Source organism: Nannobrachium achirus (genome assembly GCF_963921795.1).
Source record: "Nannobrachium achirus genome assembly, chromosome: 1".
In the NCBI taxonomy this organism is placed as follows: Eukaryota; Metazoa; Chordata; class Actinopteri; order Myctophiformes; family Myctophidae; genus Nannobrachium; species Nannobrachium achirus.
In genome coordinates, this window is record NC_137810.1 from 80,050,051 (window position 1) to 80,067,380 (window position 17,330).

Sequence of the window (17,330 nt, forward strand, 5' to 3'; positions counted from 1 at the left end):
TGAGACCAGAAAGTTTGGGAACCCCTGCCATGTACATTCTCAGATTGGGGAGGGGTGTCTGTGGCCATATACATTTTAGGGGTCCGTGGCACGAAATGTTTGAAAACTACTTATTTAGAAGTCATTTGTAGAACCGGCAAAGAAGTCAATTTCCTCCATCTTACCAATGAGTGCCCAGATCAACTGTTTTGCTCTCATGCTGGTTGCAGATGACTGAAGCTGACTCTCTCTCTCTCTCTCTCTCTCTCTCTCTCTCTCTCTCTCTCTCCCCCCCACCAGGAGGCCATCATTGGGGGTCTCCTCCCAGAGACCAGTTACTCCATCACAGTAGCAGCTTACACCACCAAGGGGGACGGCGCACGCAGCAAAGCTAAAGTCGTCACCACCACCGGAGCAGGTGTGTGTGTGTGTTTAGTTTAGTTCAGTAGCCTAGGGCATTCACGAATAGTGATTTTTAGTATTCGAATTATTCGACCTCAAAGTATTCGAATAGTCGAATATTCGACAGGACTGGCCAAACTGTCAAATATTAAGTAAGCAAGAGACAAACATTGTGAAAATAGCCGATCTACATGCTCACAACGCCTTGCAACGCCTCGCAGCATGTAGATCTGCAATTTTCACAATATTTATTTGCTGACCGAGTCACATTAAATGTAATACCTACAATTCCAAGTGCTTGTCAGGGTGGGGGTCCCCAGTTCAAATATGTTTATTTTGGGGGTCACAGCCTAAAAAGGTTTGAGAAGCCCTGGTATAGTGCATTCTAACAAATTCATCCACCAGGGGCACTGACAACTCATTCTTATGACTTCCTATCTAGCCACGCTTTATAAACTATATATTTTTTAAAGAGAAAATACAAATAAGCGAATATTAGACTTCGGTGAACAATGTCAAATAGTGACTTTGATATTCGAATATTCGAATATTTGGTGAATGCCCTAGCACACAGGCATTATGGCCTCGGATGTGCGTGCCCTTTTTGGCTGTTTTTCAGCCTCTCTTTCTGTGTGTGTGTGTGTGTGTGTGTGTGTGTGTGTGTGTGTGTGTGTGTGTCATTTAAATCTCAGAGTGTAAAAAATGGTCTCGTTAGGACAGATTCATACCATTCATCACTCATTCTCTATCATACGCACACGCACACATACTGTTGTTTCCTGTTGAGATTGGCAGATTTCACCAGGTTTTTTCCTCTCACTCACGTCACTGTCTGCTGACCTCACTCAGCAATGAAATAAAAATAACTTAAACAAAAATAAAAATAAAACAATTCACAGGAGGCAAGCTGTGATCACCCCATGATGTGCACTGCAATGCAGTTTCAAATGTGAGTAAAAAAGAAAAAAAATGACTTGTGTGATATGTGTGATCTTGGCAGGTTGCCCCAGGAATTGTGCCAATCTCAACAACGGTAATCCAGCTCAATATGTACATTGATTGATTGATTGATTGATTGATTGATTGATTGAAGACTTTATTAGAAGTTTGCATACACCCAAAAAACTGATTCAACCCCCCTATAAATGTGACACATATAAATTATGTTTGCTTTATTTAATTACTTCACTTCAAGGCATAAGCATATACATTTAATTGATATAACTCAAATATTATTAATAGTGCCAGATGTGATACATTTACATTATGTTGGCTTTATTTAAATGTATTTAATTATAATATATGCAAATGTATTGAATTGATGTAACTGAACAAATATTAATCGTGCTTACCTTAAATATATACATTTACAATATATGCATTTTTATTAAATTGTTCCAACTCAAATGTAATTAATAGTGCTTATACAAAATCTATTCATTTAACATTATGCATTTATATTACATTCATGTAACTCAAATCTTAGTAATGGAATTTAAAAACACATTGAAAATGAGTTCCAATGAAAACTCCCAGAGTCCCATAAACCACGCCTCTCACCAATTTTATTGAGTAGTTTTTAAGGCTGAAATCATTCTGAGAATATTGTTTGAATCCAACTCAATTTTATTAAGTACATTTTACAGATCTGAGAAGTGACTCCAGCCCTTTCCCTTGATTGGTCAAATAAGTTGGTCACATGTTATGCAAAGCATGCTGGGAACAGCATTTTTCTAGGTTTTCAGGGAAATGTTTAAGCTTTCGGGAGCTAAAAATGCTAAATGTATCATATCAATGTGTCTGCCTTGGCAAGATGACTGTCATATGTCAGAATTTGATTTGTCAGTATTTGAGCCTTAACCCTAACCCTAACTGCTAGGCTGCTAGTTTAAGCTTGAGCTCCCTCCCCATGCTAGGCTAAAAGAGAAGAACTCATGGTAACTTTGAGGTTATTACGTTGGTTTTCTCTTAAATGTTCTGATTATTCAATAATCACTGCTATTGCATATATCCATTATGCATCTGTATGTTGATATTGTAAAACTTGAAACAAATCATCCAGAAGAAAACCTGAAACCGAACTCTTCTTATGTAAATGTAAAAGTATTTTATTTATCTTAGCTTAATTCCATAAAAATGAGTTGAACCAACACATTTACGTTAACATTTGTTTGAGTTGGACAAACGTAAATTAATTAAGTTCATATAATTAACTTGGCTTAAGTTAATGAAAATGAGTTGGACTAATTGAACAACATGCATTGCATTGAATGTAGATTTGACTTGGGACTACATATATCCCATATATAAATTTACTCATATAAAATGGGTGGAAAAGTTTCACACATTTAAAATGTGTTCAACTGAGAGATTATTTTTTTGGGTGTAGGAAAAAGGTACAGTTTCATGACGGTACAGTTCACTGGTACAAGGTCAACTAAAAGGAGATCCTATTAAGCTTTTCGGCTTATTTACACAGGAAACCTTTATGTATCGGATAGAACACAGTACTATACAGTAGATATTGTCAGAGAAAAAAAAAAAAACAGTGCAAAAAAAAAGAAAGATATTTGCAATAGAAGGGTCAGGGGGAGGGTAAGGTTAGACTAGGTTTATTTTTTTACAGTTATGAGCGGCTGCCGCCTGTAAGTGGGTTTTCAGGGCGGGTTTAAAGGATGTTAGGGATTGGCACTCCTTTAAGGCCTCCGGTAAGGCGTTCCACATTTTGGTGGTATAGCAGGAGAACGAGTTTGACCCTTTGTTTGAGTTGACTCTGGGTTTGAACGTGATCTGTGGCGCTGCCTCATGGTGTTGTAATTGTGGACATCCTTGACTATTTAAAGTATTTTGCCAGGTACATGGGTATCTTAGTGGTGTAGTGTATCTTGTACACAAGGCCCATTGCAAGATGCTGTACTTTGGAAGAAGAGGAAGTCCGCACACGGTTCCAGAGCTTTATTTTAAGATACAACGTTTCAACCCTTGCAGGTCTTCATCAGGTATGGTCTCAATACAGGAAGTAGACGTGTTAAATAGGGATGAGTATCAAATCAGTCACGGCTGTGTTTTTACCTTCAGGAAACAGGATCAATGACACACCCACCCTATCTACAGGGGAAAGGCTGTAATTTATCAGACAGGTATGATTATAATACTAGGTTAAATAATGAAATGAGTAACCCGTTTTTAGGAGGCCACAAAGCCAATGAAATGGTAAGTCATGAGTCAGTCAGGGGTGTCATAGGATCCAAAAACACAATAAGAGTAGAAAAATAAAACAATTAATTTGTAAACTCCTAATAAAACCTCATCAGGAAAAAGCCTAGATGTAAGGATCGACATAATTGTAATTCAAAATAGTGGGTACAGAAATGCGATAAAGGAGAGACAGCCGCTGATACGAACGACCTACGGCCTGGTCGCGACCTAGGCCACGACCTGGAGGTCGTAGGTCCCGGTTCTGGAGGTCGTAGTTCGCGGTACATACTTGTTAGGTCGCGGCCGGTCTAGTTTCGCGACCCCCGGCCGTGGTTGCGCCACCTCGGTCGTCCCCGGGCCGTTGTTGCGCGATCGGGCCGTTGTTCAGCGACCTGGGAAGTCCGCGGTCGTATTTAAAAGGTCTTTTTGCAGAATATTCTAGAGCAGCAGCGCTATTCAACCTTTTGAAGCTTGTGATTGGCTGAACCGGAGGTAGGAAGCGCTCCATTGTAGTCACTTGGACCGCGCGAGGTGCACCAAAACCTATCCTTAACCCTAACCCCAACTCTAACTCTAACCCTAACCTTAACCCTAACCCCAACTCTAACCCTAACCCTAACCCTACCCCTAACCCTAACCCTAACCCTAACCTGCCGACACTGAGTAGCTAACCTGCCGACGCTGTTGAAAACGAGCGCTCCTTCCCTTAGCAAGCGTAGAGTTTCTAAACTCGCGTCCCTTCCCTTAGCAAGCGTAGAGTTTCGATCGCGGCGCTCCTTCCCTTAGCAAGCGTAGAGTTTCTAAACTCGCGTCCCTTCCCTTAGCAAGCGTAGAGTTTCGATCGCGGACTTCCCAGGTCGCTGAATTACGACCGAGATCGCGCAAAACCTCCAGAACCGGGACCTACGACCTCCAAGTCGTGGCCTAAGTCGCGACCAGGCCGTAGGTCGTTTGTATCAGCGGCTCTTGCTGGCATAAAGACAAGCAAACATACAAACAAACAGTTTAAGTAAAGACAATAGAAACATTTAAGCAAAAACAGAGATTGCAGAAAGGGTTTGACAAATTGAATTCCTCATTTAAACCATGTGTGGCCATGGTGTTAAGTGTATGAATATTGGAGTGATTTGCGTTGCAGCAATAGACGGTTATTATGGTCACAACCTAGAGGGGGTCTGTCTACCTTTTCTATGCCCCATCTTCTTGAAGTGGGCTGCTACAGTATCGCGTTCAACCCCACATCTGATATTACTTCTATGTTCACTGATACGTGTGCGTAGGGCTCTACTGGTCTTACCTACAATTAATGAACCTTCGGACTAATGAACCTTCAGACTTATGGGCAGTCCCCTGGACATTTTGGTGGAACAAGTGGTGGAACATGTGATTACCCCTTTTATGGGTCAATTCCTTTCCACTGTGAGGAAAACTTTGCATTTAGTGGTGTAGCTTCATTGAGCACAATTAGGACATTTGTAGTTACCAGGAGAAATGTCGTATATAAAAAATGGTAGTGATTTTAGAAGGAGGTGTACATGAGCGTATAAGTTGGTCCCTTAAGTTAGGGGAACATTTGAAGACCATTTTTGGGGGCTCTTTAAAGACCTCTCTCAATTTTGGATCAGTGTCAATAATATGCCAGTGTTTGTAGAGAAACTTTCTGATTTCACAGCCCATAGGGGAATATCTAGCAATACAGAAGGGAGAATGTTTTCTTGTTGAGGACGCTTAACCGGATTCAGACATTCCTTCTGTGTGACAGTTTCAAAACGTTTAGCTGCAGTGACAACCCATTCAGGTTTATACCCTTTGACAGAACATGTACTGCAGATCCGTCGAGTCCTCTGGAACTGATTAATGGGAAGACTTCTAATGAGGTGACCAGGATGGAAGCTATCACCATCGAGTAAAGTATTCCTATCAGTGGGATTCCGGAATAAATCTGTCTGTAGAGAACCCGTCTCTTATCTATTTGGACATCTAGAAAACTATTATGGGAATCAATGAATTCAAGTGTGAACTTCAAATGTTCATTATGTGAGTTTAAATACTTTTGGAAGAGACTACGTTTTTCAGCCGTATCATAAGTATATGGGGATAGTAGGGGTTCACCTCAGAATCAAGCACGAAAGAAAGCTCAAACAGACCCATGAGTAAATTGGCATAGTTAGGAGCCATGGTGTTGCCCATGGCAGTGCCCTTGGTTTGAAGATAAAAAAAATCACTTATCATTTTAAAATAGTTAGTAGTGAGAACAAGTTCTGCAAGTTTGATTATACATGTAGTGCTGGGTTTGTCAGAGGGCTCTCTCTGCCTGAGAAAATGGTCAACAGCCTCAATGCCACCACTGTGGGGAATACAGGTGTATAGGCTGGAGACATCAAAAGTAACTAGAAGACAATCAGAGGGTATATCAATAGCTTTCAGTTTGTCAATAAAATCAATGGAATCCCTAGTATAGGAAGAAAGAGTGACAACCCAACCCAGGGCTTTAGCACATGGTCTACAAATAAATGGTAGAAACATTATTAGTGAGAGAGCCAATTCCCATCACTATGGGCCTACCAACCAGGGGAACCGTTTGGGATTCATGTGCTTTAGGAAGAGTATAAATGACTGGAATAATGGGGTGATCAGTTTTCATGTTCATCCTTGCTGAGTTGCACCATTATTAAAAAAAATCAGGTTTGTCATGTACACATGCTCTGAGTTGAACTGTGGGATCAGAAGGAAGTTTTCTATAGAAAGTAATAGCGTTAAAGGAGTAGTTCACCCCCAAAATGACTGTTTTTCTATTGATTAGTCACGCCATGGAGAGTAGAGTTCAATAAAAAAAAATGTTTTTGTCACATTCCTAAGACAAAAATTTGATTCGAGTAAATTTACCCCCATTGATTCCGGATGGGGGTAAATTTATTGTTATCACATTTTTGTCTTAGGAATGCGACAAAAAACTAAAAAATATTATTGAACTCTAGTCTCCATGGCGTGACTAATCAATAGAAAAACAGTCATTTTGGGGGTGAACTACTCCTTTAAGTTGTCTGATAATTTCTCAGCTGTAGTCAGTGGCATTTTGAATGACCACACTACCACCCTTGTCAGCCTGCTTAATGACAATGGTGGTGTCTTTGCGTAGATCATTTAGACACATTCTCTTTCAGCTTTAGACACATTTCAAGAGAACCATTTCTATTTCTAGGAGGCGTAAATGTAGATTTCCTTTCTGAAAGACCTAACTTTATTAGTCGTAGGAGTGTTTCAGTAATAACTGGAACCAAATCACTCTGCATAATGCCAGAGGGCACATTAGGATTAGAAGCAGTGGAATGAACATTTTTTCTAGTAGTTGGATAAAAAAAAAAAAGTCTAGAATTTTATACAATACATAGATTTTTTTTTTTTTTTTTTTTTTAATCAATGTAAGTTTCAAAGTCGTTGGTGGTAGTAGTGGGTGAAAAGGACAGCTGATATAGCCAAATCAGTCAGAGGCTTGGATGAAAAGTTCATTACGCGATCTCTTGCGTAGGCCTCTTCTGAGGGGGGGTTGGTAACAGGGTACCATTCACCTCCACCACCTGTTCCCTCCCCACCAGGTAAGATTGCATCCAACTCACTGCTGCGCTGTCAAGACCGATTTATTTTTATTTTCTCAATCAGAATAGAGTGATTTACAGTGTCAAATGCCTTCTGGAGGTCCATCATGACCATGCCACTATATTTGCCCAAATCCACCTTGCGTTTGATTTAGTCAGGAGAAGGCATGTCTCAGTAGAATGGGATTCTCTGAAGCCAGATTGGAACTCATAAATCAATTTTTTTTTTTTTCTCTTCAAGATATCTTGCAATTAGACACAAACAGTGGCAGCACTTCGTCTAAATTCATAATTTGAAATCAATGCTTTGTTAAGCTAAATCACTTTATTATACAATTACATCAATTGCCACGCTGCGAGCTTGTAGATCTGCTATTTTTGAAAAATCTTGATTTTTTTTAAGTCTTTGAATATATCTTTTTAAAAGCGATCATTTGTAACTCAAATATTTGCTTCTGTGTGGTCCCTGGAGCAACATATTTTCAGATGGGCATCTGCGTCCAAACTGTAATTTTGGGGGTCCTTGACATGAAAAAGTTTGAGTACCACTGAAGAAGGATTTAAAAGATGTTTATAGATTGGGGTAAAAAAATAAATAAATAAATAAAAAACATTCAAAGACTTGCACAAATGCTCAACATCTTTCAAAAATAGCAGATCTACAAGCTCGCGGCGTGTAAATCTGCTATTTTTCAATAGTTAAAGCATGAAATGATAGTTAAAGTGACACAGATTTGCGTTCCAGTCCCAGGCAGGCCCACCATGATGATCAGCACCACCATCGGTAACACAGCCCTCATCCAGTGGCAGCCCCCCAAGGACCTGGTGGGAGACCACCTGGGCTACCAGCTGCACTTCAAGAGGACAGAGGAGGTGACACGCCGCTCTCTAAAGCAGTGGTTCTCAACCTTTACAGGCCGCGGCCCCCAAGAGAATCATATTTTAACTGCAAAAGCACAAGCACTTGGAATTGTAGTATTCGGCATTACATTTAGTTTGACTCAATCTGTGTTCACAACGCCTCGCGTTGCGAGGCGTTGTGAGCATGTAGATCGGCTATTTTCACAATTTCAGCCTCTAATATTTGACAGTTTTGCCAATGTTTGACCAGAGGTCAGTGGTGAAAGTGGTTTGAAATTCTTGCCGGAACTGTCATAAATTGGCCGCGCGGCGAAGCTGCGCGGCCGAAAAAAATTTGGGAGGCTCTAATCCCCCAAAACCCCTGAAATGCATAGAAAACGTTATTTTGGGAGGCCCACCTGCTGCCCCTCTATAATAAGCCTCTTCATATTGTTCATGTTCCATACAGAAGGCTAAGCATATATATTATTATTATATTTATTATATTATTATATATATTATTATTACACATTATTATAACCAGTTATCTAAAGTAACTAAGTAGCCTACATTTACTAAAGTACTGTATTTAAGTACAGGTTTTAAGTATAGCCTAGCCTAGTTTACTGGAGTATTTCCAATACTTTTAATTCTACTCCACTACATCTCCCATTCCCAGATGCAGAATTGAATCATTTTGGTCTATTCTGCATTTATGGCCACATGCAGGCACAGACACGAGTCCTCCTAGAGATGGGATTGATGGCTCTTTGAAGTGAGCCGGATCTCTGGGATCCTTTCCTTTCAAAGAGCTGTTCAAAAGACGTAGGCCTACATTTTGATACTTCTACTCAAGTACATTAACATTCCAAACTTCTACTTGATTGCAGTATTGATATTTCTACTTAAGTAAAGAAATTGAGTATTTTTCCCACCATTGTTCATTAGAAAGGAACGGCTCCCTACTGTGAACCGAATCATATCGTTCATTTCAAAGAGCCGTTCAAAAGACTCGATTCGTTCGCGAACGTCTCACCTCTACCGGCTCCGTGTCAAACAAACACTGAAACGCAAACGGACTGACTGGATCACACTGACCTACACAAACCCACGGGAATAATTTAGAAGCACTTTATCAGAAAATATAACTAGTAACACTTGTGTAGCCTACTGTATGTTAATCTGACTTTAGTATAGGCTATTGTTTTCTTCCTGGACGTGCGTTTGTGGCTGGTTATTTAACATGGGATTTTGACAGCTGGCTTCTCCTCTTCTTAATGGAACTCCGTTCCGTCCCCAAATGTTTTAACGGAACGGGGGTTCCGGCCGTTCCGGCTCACTTTCACTACTGCCAGAGGTACTAAAAAGCTCTTTAAAGTCCTTAAATTGTCACTTTGGAAATGTGCAGTTATCCTTTATACACTTACTCGTCTGTGTTGATTTGTTTACAGTTGAGTGAGAAAACAATGTTGCACATTAAGCTAATCAGCTGCAGACCCCCCAACATAATGTGGGGACCCCCTGGGGGTCCCGACCCACCGGTTGAGAACCATTGCTCTAAAGCGCCTTTCAGACAGAAGGTGGTTGACGTACGAGCCCTAGTCATTCATTTTCATTGAGAGGCGGACGATTATTTGCGATTAAGGGGAGACATGGCAGGTGAAAACATGTAAAAATTCAAAATGTTAGACAATTCGATTTTTTTACTATTTTGCTTACTAAACATGTCTTCTTTTAAACTAATGCAAAATAAACATTCAAAATACACATATAGATGTTCATTTCATACGTAAGGTGCCGAGTTAACAGCATTCGTTTTCATACATTTCTTTTATAAAATATAGATATCCCTCACATATTAGGAGGGCAGTATGAGTCACCAGAACCAATGACTCTAACATGATTAAAATGGAGTTTGAAGTTACAAACAGCATGCAAATGTGGCATTATTAGCGCATAATAATGCCTAATTTGCATATCTAAACATATAATTTCAGAAAACTTCAATTCAAAAATGCTTAGTCTTGGTGTAAGTAATCAACTGGAAAAGTTTAATTTTGGTAGCTATTATTATTATTTATTTTTTTACCCTATTCACCTGTAGTGTCTCGCCTTAAGTTGAGAAGCGGAGAGGCGAGCGGAAGCGCACAGGCGAGCGGGCACGGTCCCGTGAAATCCAAGCGGGAACGCCCGCGTCAACCACCGTCCATCTGTAAGGTGCTTAAGGCTGCTATCTATAGAGGTGGGACGTTCGCGAACAAATCGATTCTTTTGAACGGCTCTATGAAATGAACGATGGGATCCGATTCGCAGCCGTTCCTTTTTTTGATGAGGGGGAGTAAATTCTTAAGTAAAAAGTATCAATACTGCAGAAATACTGCATGTAGAAATACTCTGCCACAAGTAGAAGTTTGGAATTAAAATGTACTTAAAGTACCAATAGTAGAAAATACTCATGAAGCAGAATGTCCCATTTCACAAGTTTTCCAATAAATAAAATGTAGAAAAATCATTTGAAAACAGTAGATCTATAACCTGTAGACCTGTAGGCTATTTTCAAATGACCAAAATGCATGTTGGAAATGTATATAGGGTTGACATGATTTGTAATTATAATAAGAAATCTACAAAGTAACTAGTAACTAAAATGAGCCAGTCTTTTGAACGGCTCTTTGAAAGGAACGGATCCCAGAGATCCGGTTCACTTCATATAGCCATAAATCCCATCTCTACTGCGAATGTCTGTCCATCTAGGAAGCCTTCACCATCAGAGACTTCAAGAAGACGGACGACCACTTCACGGTAACCGGCCTGCACAAGGGTGCCACCTATGTGTTCAAACTGTGCGCCAAGAACCGCGCGGGCAATGGCGAGGAGTATGTGAAGGTACGCAAATGTGTTCGTGAAACAACACAACAATTCAAGATATCGTTTAACACTCAGGCTGCCATAGTTTTGTCATATCGAATGTCGATTAATGTATCTTTTCTATCACGGCTGTTCAACGTCTTTTTCTTTCACACAGGGAAGAACAAATACAATTGCGGTGATGCATGAGTTAGATAGAACATGGCGCCGTCTTGATCAGACAAGTGAGGTGGGAAATCAAACAGAGAAAAAGCCGTTTTACCGAACCCAGATACATGGATGTGAATGAGGAAGAGGGAGTCGGCAAAAGCAGCATTTGTGATGCATCATGGGATATGGGGGTGTCGCTCTCCATTCCGACATGTCGCCACTCCGAAATTGACTTCTTATTGTCGGAGTGGCGACACTTCCATAGGGGTTAAGTTTAGGGTAAGGGTTAGAGATAGGGTTAGTGTCGGAAAGGAGACATGTCGGAGTGGCGGGGTGTAACCGGGATATGGATACCATACGAGAACAGCCCAGAACAAACTGATTAGGGTCGTGCTTGGTCTACATCCTCGGGCCCACCTTACCGTTTATCACCAGATAAGCGTGGGGTCTGGGGTGGCTCAAAGTAGCTGACTGAGTGCAGCATCTTGCAATGGGCCTGGTGTACAAGATACACTACACCTCAAAGATATCCATGTACCTGACAAACTACTTCCTAAATGTCAAGGATGTCCACGGTCACAACACCAGAGGCAGCTCCACTAATCATGTTCAACCTAGACGAAAAAAAAAAAAGAAATGTCTCTAATGTGTTCTGCAGCTATACCATCGACATGTAGAACGCCCTTCCGCAGGCCTTAAAGGAGTGCTAATCCCTAGCTTCTTTCAAATGAGTCTGAAAAGCTATCTAAACAGTTACTGAACAAACATGATAACTATCACAATATAGAGCTATTTAACACTGTTACTGAACAAACATGATAACTATCACAATATAGAGCTATCTAACACAGTTACTGAACAAACATGATAACTATCACAATATAGTGCTGTTGAACACGGTTACTGAACAAACACTCTATAGCAATGTTTACTATCACAATAAAGAGCTATTGGACACTGTTACTGAATAGACACTAGAAGAAAATATCACTTTATACCCCTTTCAAAGGAGATCAGCACCCCGGACGACGTTCCCAGCAGTTACCCCCAGAACCTGAAGGTGGTGGGCCTGACCACCACCACCACCGAGCTGTCCTGGGACCCTCCGCCTCTGGCCGACCGCAACGGCAAGGTGCTCCTCTACGTGGTGGTCTACCGCGACATCAACAGCCAGCGCAACAGCTCCAACAGGTCAGCTAGCTCATTAATCAGTTTTAAACCTATTATAAAAGCCCACAAATAAAACCCTTTTTCAATCCCCCTAGATTGGAACATCTGGTTCAGAAACATTTTAGCTCGGGTGAGGCGGTATGAGCTTGTAGATCGGCTATTTTTGTCTAAAGTTCTCCGAATATGGACGATAGGATTCAAGTGGTTAATATAAAAAAGGATAAAAAAAAGTTTCTATCACACAAAGACCCCTGTAGTAACCCCCTAGGGGTAGCCTGGCGGGCCATCCCACATACTGCGTTCACTCACTCACTCCTTCCCCTAAGGAATACAGGGGGAGGAATGAGTGAGTGAACGCAGTATGTGGGATGGCCAGCCAGGCTAACCCTAGGGCAGGGGTTCCCAAACTTTTTTGTCTCAGGTTACCCCATAAATATTTTTTTAATCTGAGGCACCCCTACATTATAATTTTCACTCCCAGCACCTTATATTTATAACATATCGTCGTTGTCGGGTGGAAACCTGACAACGATGTCCATGTCCAAAACCGTTCATTTTGTATTTATCATCTATAAAATGTACTAAACTAGTGAAAACAGCCGATCTACAAGCACACAACGCCTCGCATCGTGTGCTTGTAGATCGGCTATTTTCACTAGTTTTGTGCGACAGTCTTGTATGATGAAGCAGGGCTTTGCTTTACCAAAAGACGTACACATTTGAAACTTGGAGATACGAGGTTCCTGCCCGACAGTGACGATATTTTAGTGATTATGTTGCGAGGAAAACGTTGAGATAACAGCCATTTTGGTTAGAACTGACTGAAAATAACTTTGTACTTCAAGTTTAAAATGATAGGACTACTAAATATTCTTTCAAGTGTCCAAATAAATTCCAAATATTATCAAATTATCTCGCGGCACACCTGGACTGCCGTCACGGCACCCCAGGGTGCCCCGTCACCCACTTTGAAAACCCCTGCCTTAGGGGTCCCGGATCCCCTGTTGGAGACCCTTGACTTGAGTTACTTTACCCCACTGACCACTGGTTGTGATCAACAGCACGGTGGACACACACATGACCCTCCAGGGTCTGCAGCCAGACACCACCTATGACATCAGAGTGAGAGCCTTCACCAGCAAGGGAGGAGGACCCATCAGCCCCAGCATCCAGAGCCGGACCATGTCTACCGCCATGCCGGGTGAGCACAGTGTGGCAATTAGTGGCAATCATTTACAATTACAGTAAGAACTAGAAATACTGTTCCTACGAAACAGTGTGGGCTCGCTCGTAAAAAATAAAAAAAATAAAAAAAATATATATATGTTTTTGTCAAGCTTGTCTGGGAGGGACAGTTGCTCACAATTCCAGTTTCCATTGACTCTGGGAACTCCAGAGGCCTTTCTCTACCTTCATGCTGAATGGTCATTCCTTGGATCCTGTCACTCACTGGATCCAGAACCTCATTCTCATTGTCTCGGGAGACCATGTGGAGAGCATCTGACTCTACGTCACTCAATCTCTGGGCATCTTGTTCATTTTGTGCACTCTGGTTGGAGTTTCATACTCCTCATGTCTGTTGGAGTTCTAGGCGCATTCTCAGCTGGAGCGCCGCCTGCTAGGTTTGTTGCCTCCGCGTGCTAACTGTCATGTGAAGCTCAACCAATACTCCAGCTAACACCACTCCCAGATGTTTTTTTTCCGCCAATTTCCAATTGCACCTCATTGCTTAAGGGCCCTGCCTTTGTACTGTAGGGTGGCACTAGAGGTGATAATAATAATAATAATAAATAATTAATGAAGATAACATAGTGTTCTCGCCTTTCAGACGAGCCCACAACTAGAACTGCACTTTGTCGAGGTGCCAACTTGCGCCTCAAGTAGGCCACACACCTACTTGTGCGCAAGCAGAGCGCGCCACGAGGTGTGCGCAAGCAGAGCGTGCCACGAGGTGTGCGCTGCTGGCCTCATGTCCCTAATGTCTTCGCCCGTTAATGAAGACATTACCAAGAGCGTTCTTATGTACCAAACTCGGAATGCTGTTCCCTCATTGGCTGTAGGGAGACACCTACATACATACCAATGTTTCTGGTTGACATCGGCACATTTCACTCAGGTGTTTTCATCTCACTCATGTCACTTTGTCTGCTGACCTCACTCAGCAATGAAATAAAAATGAAATAAACAAAAATAAAACAATTCACAGGAGGCAAGCAGTGATCACCCCATGATGTGCACTGCAATGTAGTTTCAAATGCACTACTTTGCAAGCGTTTTTTGAGAGTAAAAACTAAAATAGAAGAGGAAGACACATGTGACATGCATGATCTGGGCAGATTGCCCAGGAAATGTGCCAATCTCAACCCAAAACAACGGTAGAGACATACATACATACATACATACATACATACATACATACATACATACATACATACATTTCCAGAATCCCAGCCGTTTCAGGGCTACGGTCCTCAAAAAACCCAGTCACCTACATACATACCCAGCCGATAACAGTACTTGCACGCTCTGCTTGCGCAAGTAACTAGAAAGATGCAATTCTCGGAAACTGTAGTTGCGCTGAGGAATCCGCCGGGAAATGGATTGGGTCATTTATGTTAGATATTGTGATTAGGGGTGGGACAATATTGCTATCTCACGATACGATATCTATCACGATATTAGGCTCTCGATAATAATCGAGAATAATATCACGATATTCGATATATTGCGATATTCGATATATTGCAAGAAATGTCATCAACGATATATCACAATATTTGTAACTGAAAATGAAAAATAACCATAAAAGGCAAAACTCTGGAATTATACATGTATTCCATTAATCTTACAAGATTATTTTATAAATTGGCTAATAAGAAAATTAATCTTGCCTTCTCAAATAACTAACACTGCAACTAAACTGCCCACAATTTGTCTGTCCAGCACAACAATGGGTAGGCCTACTAACTAATCAATCCATAAATAAAACGCATTTAGTGAAAATGTAGCCTAATTGTCAAGAAACACACAGCCTAAAATATGATTGACACATGTAAAAAAATGTGCATACATGCAAAGTGCCTCCTCTTAACAGCAAAAACACTGGAACTTTTAAAATAACCTCTAAAATAGGCTATATCGTGCAAAATACATTTACAGGAGGAAAAATTATTTCTCAATAGTGAGAGTGCAAGTAACCAATTTGTTTCATGTTCTTATTGCTTTGATAATAATACAATAACATACAATGAAATTAAATCCATATCAGTGGTGAGGATGGATGTATGAATAAATACAATAACATGAGGAAGAGGCAAGGGGGAACATCATTGTGTTTGAGTGTGGGTGTGCGTGTGTGTCTGTATCACTTCCATTCATTATATTAACGTGGGTGTGTATTTGTGTATTGTAATGGTGGCTGCATGTGTACAGTACAGTAGCCTATGTGTGTGGCCCCACTACAAACAGTGCAGGCGGCTGAGGGTATTGCACCATAGTACTGCACCATTAGGTTAAATGGGAAATCCCTGGTGTTATGAAAAGTCGATATTTGCCGGCAATTGAGGTAATACCGCGATATATCGCCATATCGATATTTCGTCCCAGGCCTAATTGTGATGTCAAGTGAAGCATGACCAATTCTGTATTAGTGTGGTTGCACTATAGTACGACTTCCATCTTTCCAGATTAACCTTTTTTTTCGTGGCACACATTTGGGCCATATGTTAAATTGACCGGTTCATCGGGATGTGTAGGGGTGCATTTTGCTAAGAGATGCGTTATATGTATATACACATTGATTTGTGAATACATTTTCTCTATTAACTTTGATTTAACTTTTCCCAAATATGGAGATGACTGACATCATAGACCACATGAGACTCACACAGTATGTCCTTATATGGGCATTCCAAGATATGGGCGTAATATTGATGACATCAGGGATCTCCATATATGGGCATAAAAGGGACATGACTGACAGAGATCTCCATATATGGCCATTCATTTATTATTAGTGAATTAATTTTCCACATTAACTTGAATGGGAAAATCCAAATGGAAAGACAAAATGAATTTGCAAAGTGTGACTCGTATTGTACTCAATGGACTTTTGGGGATTTTAGGTTACATAAAAGGGTGGGGAAAACATCCACTGAACCCAATGGACTTTTGGGATCACAGAAACGTTAGAATCTAACGTTGGTGTCCATTTAACGGTTAGATGGACACAGGTTTACTTTAGGTGACATAAACGTTCTCAGACCTAGAACAATGGGCAACCACACTACACAATCGTTCCATAATCTCCTAAATCAGTGGTCTTCAACGTTTTCAGGCCAAGGACTCCTTAGTTGACAGAGAGATGAAGCAGGGACCCCCCACAAACTTTTCGTAGATTCCATATACTTTCATCGTTTGACAGCACAATCATCAGTGTATTTTGGATTCAAGGCAATTTGTGTTTTCAGATATTTAACCACTTGAGCCGTCAATACATAATAAACTTTACCTTTTACTCTTTACTTAGCCTGCTCTTTCCCCCTCTACACCAAACCTTTTTGCCGACAATAGCCGATCTGCAAGCTCACAAAGGGTCCATTCTGGTTCCATTTGTACACTCTCTGAGCTACAAATGAATAAATTAATTCACACTGACAAGTTGATAACCCTGTTTTCTTACGAGCGCCGCTGGGAATATCCACTAAATAGCCTGCTGAATGGCTCACAGTAGTTTGCCCGATGGTGGAGATTAAGCGATACAGCAGGCTTAACAACCTGGAGTGAAGTGGTCTCATTTGAATTAGAAGTCTAAAAGCATGCAGGCACAGAATGAGTTTAATCAGATTAAATGTTTTATTTGTATTTTATTTTTCAGGCAGGGATGGAATTCCGCTGCACCAAAACTAACGTAATCACAATGTAACTCTGTTTCTTTTTCTTTTGTTTTCTTTTTTTTTTAGAATTCACCAAAAACTTTGGTGTGAAAGCCGTGATGAAATCCTCAGTCCTGCTCACATGGGAAGTGCCGGAGATGTACACATCGGAAGTGCCTTTCAAGGTGAGTGCAACCCCATGTGGAAAATCGATAATACTAAATAATACAATAAGAACGCGTTACAGTGTAAC

The 17,330-nt window shown here is 40.9% G+C and overlaps 1 protein-coding gene across 1 annotated transcript in view; it reads left to right on the plus strand.

The window, feature by feature from the left end:
- ptprfa (protein tyrosine phosphatase receptor type Fa) overlaps positions 1 to 17,330 on the plus strand; it is a gene marked incomplete at its 5' end in the record, with an annotated part of 370,668 nt that overhangs the window by 143,500 nt on the left and 209,838 nt on the right. The window contains 6 exons of the mRNA XM_080720119.1: positions 280 to 397; positions 7,921 to 8,048; positions 10,770 to 10,901; positions 12,043 to 12,224; positions 13,265 to 13,404; positions 17,165 to 17,262. Of these exons, the coding sequence (XP_080576245.1) occupies positions 280 to 397; positions 7,921 to 8,048; positions 10,770 to 10,901; positions 12,043 to 12,224; positions 13,265 to 13,404; positions 17,165 to 17,262 (798 nt within the window). The remainder of the gene's footprint in view (positions 1 to 279; positions 398 to 7,920; positions 8,049 to 10,769; positions 10,902 to 12,042; positions 12,225 to 13,264; positions 13,405 to 17,164; positions 17,263 to 17,330) is intronic.